Source organism: Callorhinchus milii, unplaced genomic scaffold (assembly GCF_018977255.1).
Source record: "Callorhinchus milii isolate IMCB2004 unplaced genomic scaffold, IMCB_Cmil_1.0 Scaffold20, whole genome shotgun sequence".
NCBI lineage: Eukaryota > Metazoa > Chordata > Chondrichthyes > Chimaeriformes > Callorhinchidae > Callorhinchus > Callorhinchus milii.
In genome coordinates, this window is record NW_024704761.1 from 11,465,864 (window position 1) to 11,475,987 (window position 10,124).

Sequence of the window (10,124 nt, forward strand, 5' to 3'; positions counted from 1 at the left end):
TTGGTCAGACCTCATCTGGAGACTGCTCTCAGTTTTGGACACCTCACCTCAAGAAGGATATATTGGCTCTGGAGAGGGTGCAGTGCAGATTCACCAAAATAATACCAGGTCTTAACAACAAACAACAACAAATTACATTTGTATTGCGCCTCTCACATTGGGAGAATATCCCAAAGAGCTGAACAGTCAGGGATTTGGACCTCAGCGGGGGTTGGGATCAGGGGGGTGGAGGGCAGGGAGGGTAAGAGTAAGATGGTAGTCAAAGGCACAGTTGAAGTGAAGGGTCTTGAGAGGACCCTTGCAGAAGGCAAGGGAGGGAACAAGACAAAAGGGCTGTGGGCTGGAGTTCCAAAGAATGGGAGCCAAAAGGCTGAAGGCCCGACCGCCGATGTTGGGGCGGGCAAGGCGGAGGATGGGGAGCAGGTCAGAGCCTGCTGAGTGAAGGGAGTGGACAGGTTGATATGGTGTCACATAAGTAGGAAGGGGCAAGGCCCTGGAAGGCCTTAAAGGCAAGGACAAGGAGAGGCCACAAGCTGCAGAGTTCCGGATGATCTGCAGCTTGTCGAAGGAAGAGTTGGGAAAGCCAACAGGGGTGAAGTCGAACCTAGCTGTGATAAATGCGTGGATGAGGGTTTTGGCGACCTGAGGGGAGAGGCAGAACTGGGCAATGTTGCAGAGGAGGGGGAAGGCAGAGCAGGTTAAGGCGCTGATGTGGGATAGAAAGGATAGTTGAGGGTCAAACAAGACACCAAGGTTCCGAACTGGCTTAGTAAGGTGGAGTGAGCAGGATGGTGATGCTGTCAGTGCCTGAGGTGTGGAGACACTGACAGGAACCAATCAGGAGGGTCTCGGTCTTGTTGACGTTCAACTGGAGAAAGTTAGCTGTCATCCAGCAGTGGTCCTGGAGTTGAGGGTATAGGTAGAGCTAGAGTTGGGTGTCAACCGCATACATGTGGAAGTTGACCCCATGTCTGCGGATGATGTCACCAAGAGGGAGTATTAAAGGGTTAAATTATGAAGACCGTTTGCATAAACTTGGTCGCTATTCCCTTGAGTTTAGGAGGTTGTGGGGTGATCTAATTGAGGTTTCTAAAATAATAAAGGGATCTGATAGGGTATACACAGAGAAACTATTTCCTCTGGTGAGAGAATCCAGAACAGGGAGGCATAATCTTAAATTTATAGCTTGACCATTTAGAAGTGAAATCAGAAAGCAGTTTTTCACCCAAAGGGTGAAATCTGGAGCTCTCTCCCCAAAAAAGAATGCTGGATCCATTCAAATTTGGATAGATATTTGTTCAGTAAGGGTATCAAAGGATATGGGACAAGGGAGGATAATTGGAGTTGAAGTTATGATCTTACAGAATGACGGAACAGGCTTGAGGGGCTGACTGGCCTCCTCCTGTTCCCATGAATAGTGACTGTGTATTTGAGGGCGAACGCTACAGCTAATTTGCAACATTCTACAAGTTACATTCTACTAACAAAGTTAGTGTCTAATTTTATTTGGGGGATTGTTGGCCAAAAAAGAGAAACTCCCTTCTCTTTCTAAATACTGCCATGGGTATCTATAGACTTGTGGGAAATAAGCAGCCACATATTACAAAGCAACATCTAACCTTAATGCACTTACTTGGATACTAAAACAGCAGCTGCATCTCTTGCTTTGTCACTCACTGTCAGGTAAGACTGGAATTCAAAAGCAAACATCATTAGGTGAGACATACACAATCTAACAACAAAAGAACATCTCGCTGCTAATCACAAAATCAGTGGGCTTACCGAAGCCACGTTGTAATGGAGATCAGATTACAGTTGAAAGATTTTGTACAGAACCAACTTATCAGAAGTTACTGCATTACATGTAATTCAGAAGCAAAATTATTTCAGCTCTTCATTACATTGAAGCATTTCAAAACACTTGCTGCACGTGCAGCAATTAGCGTAATCTCACAAACAGCCATGAGGTGAAGAATCAATTAATCTAGACAATTGTTGGCCAGGGCACAAGGGAAACTTCTTTCTTTTGAAATTGTGCCATGGGATCTTAAATAATCCACCTGAACAGGTAAACAAGTGCAAGTTCTCAGCCAAAACATGGCACCCGGGACAGTGAAGTACTTCCCTAACTACTGCGATGGAGTGTTAACCTGGACTGTGAGTTTAAATCACAAAGACGGGTCTGAACTCCAAACTTTCTGGTCTAGACCCAAAAGTGTGGCCAACTGAGCCAATTAATTAATTACGAACACTCACTTCCGAGTTAGAACAGAAAATATTTGTTCAAGACCTTTAGAGTCACCCTATTCTTTTTGTGACTGATCTCACTCTGCCTAGCCAACACGCTGGGCGGGAAAATATTGTATTTTGCAGCCAAACAAAGGTAAATGTATTTTATTGAATTCTATGAGAGTATTTGAAGTTTAACTGGTTAGTTAACATCGCTTCAAGTGAAACAATATTATTACATACGGCATCAGTAGCCTCCTCTGCTGGACAGGAATGGTATTTCAGTTAACCTCTGATACCCCTTAAGACGGACAAAACGGCCGTCGCCGATGTGTCCAGCGTAACCGGCTTCCACTGCACAGTGTTCGTCTCAGTGATAATGTAATTTTATCCTCATTGTCTGGTTTCAACTGAAAGGATTAAATAAATTCTGTACCAAAAAGACCCCCGGCAACAATGTCAATTTAAAAAACAATTACACCCCAATAAGGCAACAGTTGCCCACCTTTGCTACACTTAGAATCCGGTCCATGGTCGGTATCCGAGACTCTTGTGCCTCCCCTGAGATGTTGCCATCAAGTCGTGCCATATCAAATGGGATTAAGCAAGTCATGGACAGCCACAAGAGAAGGATATAGCGAGTCTCCCAGGTCTGAAATACACAAGGGAAAATACAATTCAACAGGATAATAAAGCACTCAATCTCTGGAGATGGAAGTTCAAATCCTAAGTGAACAGAGTCCCAGCCTTTGGCTAAGGAAATCTCTTTGCTAAAAACTATGCACCTCGGTGAGTCAATCCATAACTATCACTTAGTGAACCAAAGAGGAACAAGTGCTCAACCCACCCAGCTATCCCAAGGACAAGCCCAAGATCTGAGGGTAGGGGACGGACGATTCCTCAAAACACGTCCATTTTGAAATGTAACAAGCATTCAGCGCAATGAAAGGGTATACAAAAGCTGTTTAAAATTAAGGTAAGACATTTTCATTCATTGAGACAACAGTTCAGAAGTTACTAGGAGATAAATGAAGGAAATTGACAGCACACCCAGACACACATCTTTCTAGTAACCTTCACACAAATCTAGAAGTCGAGTTACCTAGAAGGGAGAGGTAGGGTAATATTAACTAACAAGTTATGATCAGCAAGCGATGAAGGAGCAGACTTAAGACTAGACTGGCCCTAGAAGTAACCAATGAGTGTCCCACGTTGGCATTGAGAACACAAAGTCTGTTCCCACTGGTGGATCCCACCTTTTGCTTGAACCAAGCCACGATGTCTGACATAACTGATCACACCTAACACTTACCTCACAGTCCTTTGGGTCCTGCTGAGTCAGCATGTTCAAGACAGGCTGCACATCCACTACTTCGTGAGGGAACAACCTCAGGAAATACTTATAGCCCCGCACCTGCGATGAGAGTAAATCATACCATATGATCATATGAGAGTATATGAGAGTAAATCATAGGAAATTTTAGAGTCCTGTATCTCAGGGGTAGAGCACTTGCCTCGCAAGCGAGAAACCTGCGTTCGATTCCCGGCAGATCAGGGCGAAACCTTGGGTAAGTTTCCTTACTCCACATGCCTGATAATAATCCCTCCAGAAAAAAAAATTGGTCACTTCAATCCACGACTGTTTGTAGGACACTGCTGTTAGCGATTGGCTGCCGCATTTTGCCTACAAATATAAAGCGATTTGAGACGGGTCGAAGACGTGAAAAACGCTATATCAAATGCAAGGATTATTATTATTATTATACCCCGCTGTTAGTAATCGATTAGACACATCACAAATCAGGAAAAACTGTTACTTATACAGTTCTAAATGGAAACAAGTCAATCTGGACTTTTACAGATAATAATAATCCTTGCAATGATATAGCGCTTTTCACGTCTTCGAGACATCTCAAAGCGTTTCACAGAATATACTGTAAAGGGAATTGACTATATTTTTGGGCGAAGTGCAGCAGACAATTGCGCACAGCAGTGTCCCACAAACAGTCGTGGTTTGAAGTACCAATTTTTTTTTGAAGGATTACTATCCCCGAAAAAGCGATCCACCAATCGACTAATAACCAGGTTCCTGCTTACTGCTAGGTAAACAGAGGCGTATGGATGCACTAAAAGCAAATTCCAACCAACTAGCTAGAAAGTAGGAGCCCGGTTGTTAGTCGATTGGCAGATCGCTCTCCGGGGTAATAATCCCTCGGTAACAATTTTGTTTACACAACTGTTCAAAGACAAACGTGAAAAATAAGCATTAATTAAGAGATCGGAGATAGGAGATTCCAACGGGCGTGCAGGCCACCAAGGATTCGTGGGTTCTCAATAAGTATAGATTTTTATACAGCATCTCACCTTTGAGATGAGGTAGAGGAATTTGAAGGCGAGATGTAGGAGAGATGGAGGGGAACGTTCATCACGCACGAGGTCCAGCAGCATATTCAACATCCATTCTTGAAGTGCAGGAAAGCACAAAATTATAAACCGAGAAAAACAAACTCAAGCCTGCTCAGTTACACGTGACAAGGACAAACAATTCCAAAAGACAATAATCAAAATAATAATAATTATTATTATTACTATACTTGTAGACGTCTCAAAGCGCTTCACAGAACATACTATCTTCTATCTTCTTTTCTCTTCTCCTATCTTCTATACTAATAATCTATCTGCTACTATCTTCTCTATATACTAATAAAACGACAATGTCTTTCTGTGGGTCAGCCAAGATCTCAATAACCAACTGACATAGAGACATTATTTATAACTCACTGGAAAGGTCTTGCACGGGGGAGTGTCATGTGCATATTTTCTTTCGGTGATCTCTTATCGTTGATGAATTATGAACTAAACAAGCTGTATCAACAGTTTTGCGCTGCAGTTACATCTCGTGGCTGCGCTGAATCACAGTGGCACTGTGCGACACCAAGAACGTTTGTGCGCATGCAATCAGATGAAGCCAAGCGTCGGTAACAAGATAAAGATGCCTAAACGAACATCAAGCCTTTCAAGTACAAATAAAAATGCCAGAAGAAGGCTGATTAAATGAAACTGAAGAACAAAAAACAGCACAGCTGCGTTGCAATAACTCGAGCACCTGCCAAATCATACAACAAACTCCTTTGGTTGGTGTAGCTTTGATAAGATCTATTGTTCATGGGCTATGACCATTTGATAAGATTGTCTATCTTTCATGAGCTATGACCCAAGCAAACTCATCACACACGATTGGCAGTTTTGCTGAAGGTGTACACACAGTGTTTATGGCATGTTAAATGGTTTGTGAGTGGCATCACTGAAATCTACATTCCATATTGGATCCTTTGGTTGCAAGTGTAGCTGCAATGGGTACAGCTAGTTTACTACAAAGCGAATTGGTTGTGTATTTTGTGGGTGAAATTAGGATTGATTGTAATCTTACTACATCAAGAGATCTTACAACAACAAATTGCTTCACATGGGGTAGCATCTCGGAGTGCTTAACAGTGATAGAGTGCTGAGCCAGGGAGGGAGGGGAGGTGACCACAGGCATGGTCGAAGAGGAAAGTCTTCATGTGTGATCTGAAGAGACAAGGAGGAGGAAATCCTAGGATCTAAAATGTAAAACTCTCAAACAAAACCTGATTAATTGTATCATGTTCAAATTTTGCATATTTTAAATTGAATAATCAAACTAGTGCTTTACATTGGGCCTTTTGGCCCCAGGAAAAGGTCAAAGAAATCCAACAGAAGACTGGAAAACTAGGTACCATCCTTTCTTTTGATCTTTACCAAATTCTAGGATTCCAAATTCAGCTTCTTTTAAATCTCAAACCAGGAGTTCCAATAAACGCAATGTAATCAGTTGACGAATACGATCCAGAGTTCAGCATTGCTCGACCACATGCAATGGCAACACCCAATGCCACATTGCGGGTGGGTCCAATAGAGCTTCAAAAAGCCCAAGAATGTCTCTATTCCATTGCTGCTCATGATCATAGAGACCTCTAGTTATGGTAAGATTAAAATACAATCGGTCCTTACTTCAGTTTTAGCTTTTGGCCTTGGTATATAGGTCACATACAAGTGCAGCTAAAAACATGGTATTAACTTATTCTAGTCACATTGGGTTCCACTCCAAAGTCCATTAAACTTTCAATGGACAATCTATTGATGTTGAAAGAACCAATCATGCAACCAGCTCTTGAACAGCATTAAATGGAGTCCTGCAGCTCAGTAGTTAGAGACCTGGGTTTGATTCCCGGATGGGTGAAATGTTGGGCAAGTTTCCTAACTCCATACACCTCTGTTTACCTAGCAGTAAGTAGGAACATGGTTGTTAGTTGATTGGCGGATCCCTTTTCCAGGGACAATAATTCCTTCAAAAANTATAATAAATTGGATCACTTCAATCCACGACTGTTTGTGGGACACTGCTGTGAGCAATTGGCTGCTGAGTTTCACCCACAAAATATACAGACAATTCACTATACAGTACATTCTTTGAGACGTCTCAAAGATGTAATAAGGCACTATATCAAATGCAAGGATTACTATATATAATATATATTATATACATATATTATATACATACATGCACACCAACACACAAGTTTGGTAATCGAATGTGCAAGGCCCAGGTTGTGAAGTTTCTTCAGAAACATGCAATCTTACCTAAGTGCGGATCCAGGAGATGAGGTTGTTCCTGGTATTTGTCCATTATTACTAGAAATAAAAGAAACTTACATCAGACACACAACAGTACTAGCAGTTTCTAACGGACATTAACGTCCCCAGCTTTTAACGCTTATGGGTTCAAGTCCTAGGTTGACAAAGCAACACTCCCTCATTGCTGTGCAGAATTGCAAACCTGGACTATTAGCTCACAACCTACCAAAAGGCTCCAACCATCTTCTACCCCAGAGCCAGGAATGTCACTGAATGAGCCAGACAAACACATTGACAACACTTGTTGGAATAAAGGTGGCACAGGGACAAGCAGAGAAATATAAGAATTTAAAAATGGGGATTGGGTGGGGCGGATGGGGAGCAACTTTTTGGAAGTACAAATAAACATCCTTCTCGAAATGCAACACAGATGAACAGTCTGCTCCAATGATTTGAACGTAAATGATCAGAATTCAGAAACGTCGCTGTGGTGAGATGTATCATAAGTGGAAAATAAAAATGACAAGAGCTCCTCACCCTGTATCCCCGTGTCTCCCATTTTGAGTGCAATAACACTGGGGAGGGCAGCTTGAGATAGGTCACCATAGGCAGCACACTGCTGACACAATACTCACCGTGTCACTCTCGGTTTGTGACAGCTACAGAAAGGCTTGGAAAATGGCTGATTCACTGTTTATGATATGGGGTGCCTCACCATATCGAAAGAGTAAATGCAGCCCTTTGTCCCACTGACGAGGCAAGTGGCAAATAACTGCTGCACTTCAATAGAATTTGGAAATAACTGCAATAGCCCCAGCAAGGAAAGGACCTTCACTACAGCCTAGATGTTGGGATCTATCGATAAATGCACAGATGAATGTAGAATAAAAACAGTTAGCTTTTATAAAGGTACAGTATTTAAAATCATCATTTAAAGAGAGAGACAGACAGGTAAATATTTCAGATTATCTGAAGAGCCATACAAAAATCCTGCAGGTCCTGATTAACCTGCTGTATATTTCTGGCACATTCTAGTTTAATTCCCGATGTTTAGGTGGGCAACATTGAGCCACAGGGGCACAAAAGAAAGTCTGGGCTGAATTCTCCGATTTCAGCCAAATGTGAAAATTCACAATTGCTCTCTGAACGCCCAAGGCTAATGTGTGTGTCGGGGGGGGGGGGGGGGGGGGGGGGAGGAGAGGTTAAAGACAGAAAACAGCAGCTAATAACTGGACAAAATGCAAAATACTACAGATGCTGGAAATCTGAAACAAAAACAGAAGTCGCTGGGAACACTCAGCAGGTCGGGCAGCATCTATGGAGAGAGGAAAGTGAGTCAGCGTTTCGGGTCCATGACTCGAAACGACGACTCACTTTCCTCTCTTTGTAGATGCTGCCCGACCTGCTGAGTGTTCTCAACGACTACTGTTAATAACTAGACGCAGATAGAGTTCACAGGATGGCATTAACATCCAATGCTTTTAATCACTGCGGACTTTGAGAGGAGAACATTCTGTGTTAAATAATAAACACACATTTTTGTGCAACTTTCTCCCCACATCATTGTATCCTCTGATTCAGGTCCCAAACAGCCACAACAGTCCCAGGAAAGAAAACACTTTCCTTACTGATTAGATGTCGGATCTCCCCCCCCCTCAGCCTCCCCCCCAGCCTCCCCCCCAGCCTCTCACCCCCCCCACCAGCCTCCCCCCCAGCCTCTCACCCCCCCCAGCCTCCCCCCCAGCCTCTCACCCCCCCCCCAGCCTCTCACCCCCCCCCAGCCTCCCCCCCAGCCTCTCACCCCCCCCCCAGCCTCCCCCCCAGCCCTCACCCCCCCCCCAGCCCCCCCCCAGCCTCTCACCCCCCCCCAGCCTCCCCCCAGCCTCCCCCCCCAGCCTCTCACCCCCCCCCCAGCCTCTCACCCCCCCCCCCCAGCCTCTCACCCCCCCCCCTCAGGCTCTCCCCCAGCCCCCCCCCAGCCTCTCACCCCCCCCCAGCCTCTCACCCCCCCCTCAGGCTCTCCCCAGCCCCCCCCCCAGCCTCTCACCCCCCCCCCAGCCTCTCACCCCCCCCTCAGGCTCTCCCCAGCCCCCCCCCCAGCCTCTCACCCCCCCCCCAGCCTCTCACCCCCCCCAGCCTCTCACCCCCCCCGCCCTGCTGCTCTCCTCCTGGCCCCACCTAGCTGTCTCCCCCCTCAGCTCTCCCCAGCCCCCCCCCCCCACCACCAGCCTCTCACCCCCAACCCCTCCCCCAACAAAAACAACAACTAACATTTCTATAGCACCATTCACGTCGGGAGGACGTCCCAATCCCGAGCCTCTCCCCAAGATCTCCCCTCGGCCGCTACCCCCGGCCCGGCCCCCAGCCCGGCCCCCAGGCCCCCAGCCCGGCCCCCAGGCCCCCCAGCCGGCCCCCCGGCCCCCCAGGCCCGGCCCCCAGGCCCCCCCCCCCCGGCCCCCCAGGCCCCCCCAGCCCCCCCCCCCCCAGGACCCAGGCCCCCCCCCCCGAGGCCCCCAGACCCCCCTAGGACCCCCGCCCCCCCCCCCCCCCGGGCCCCAGGCCCCCGGCCCGGCCCCCCCAGGCCCAGTTACCTGTGAATTTCTGTGAGGCCATCTCGGTGGCGCTGGGCGCGGCGCAGGCGGCCCTCATGCCGCCCAGGAGGTTCCGCGCCTCGTCGCTCTCGCTGAAGGCCTGCAGGGAGTTGGCTTTGGCGATCAGGTCGGGCTCCCCGCCCGCGCCCTCGTCCTGCTCCACCTCAGCCGCCTCCGCCTCACCCTCACTGAACGCCATGACAGAGAGAGAGAGAGAGGGGGAGAGGGGGGGGCGTTACCAGAGCAACGGCGCGCACAGCCGTCAGGCACACGCCGTCTGCAGCCCGGAGTGCGGGAGCGCCTCACACACACACACACACACACAGCCCCACACACACACCCTCACACACAGCCCTCACACACACACACACACAGCCCTCACACACAGCACCACACACACACACAGCCCTCACACACACACACCACCACACACAGCCCTCACACACACACACACACACAGCCCTCACACACACACACAGTCCCCACACACACACCTCAAACACAGCCCTCACACACACCACCACCACACACACCACCACACACACAGCCCTCACACACACACACACCACAGCCCACACACACCACACCCTCACACACACCCTCACACACACACACAGCCCCACACACACACCCTCACACACAGCCCTC

General features: G+C 47.3%; 1 protein-coding gene across 2 annotated transcripts in view; it reads right to left on the reverse strand.

The window, feature by feature from the left end:
• tbcd (tubulin folding cofactor D) overlaps positions 1–9,680 on the reverse strand; it is a 151,652-nt gene extending 141,972 nt beyond the window's left edge. The window contains exons 1-6 of one of the 2 annotated variants that reach the window (XM_042342494.1): positions 9,477–9,680; positions 6,892–6,942; positions 4,594–4,691; positions 3,542–3,643; positions 2,735–2,881; positions 1,634–1,689 (exon numbers count right to left, since the gene is read on the reverse strand). In XM_042342494.1, the coding sequence (XP_042198428.1) occupies positions 1,634–1,689; positions 2,735–2,881; positions 3,542–3,643; positions 4,594–4,691; positions 6,892–6,942; positions 9,477–9,675 (653 nt within the window). In that variant the 5' untranslated portion in view covers positions 9,676–9,680. The remainder of the gene's footprint in view (positions 1–1,633; positions 1,690–2,734; positions 2,882–3,541; positions 3,644–4,593; positions 4,692–6,891; positions 6,943–9,476) is intronic. The other variant, XM_042342495.1, reaches the window with a different exon arrangement.
• Positions 9,681–10,124: the final 444 nt, after the last annotated feature.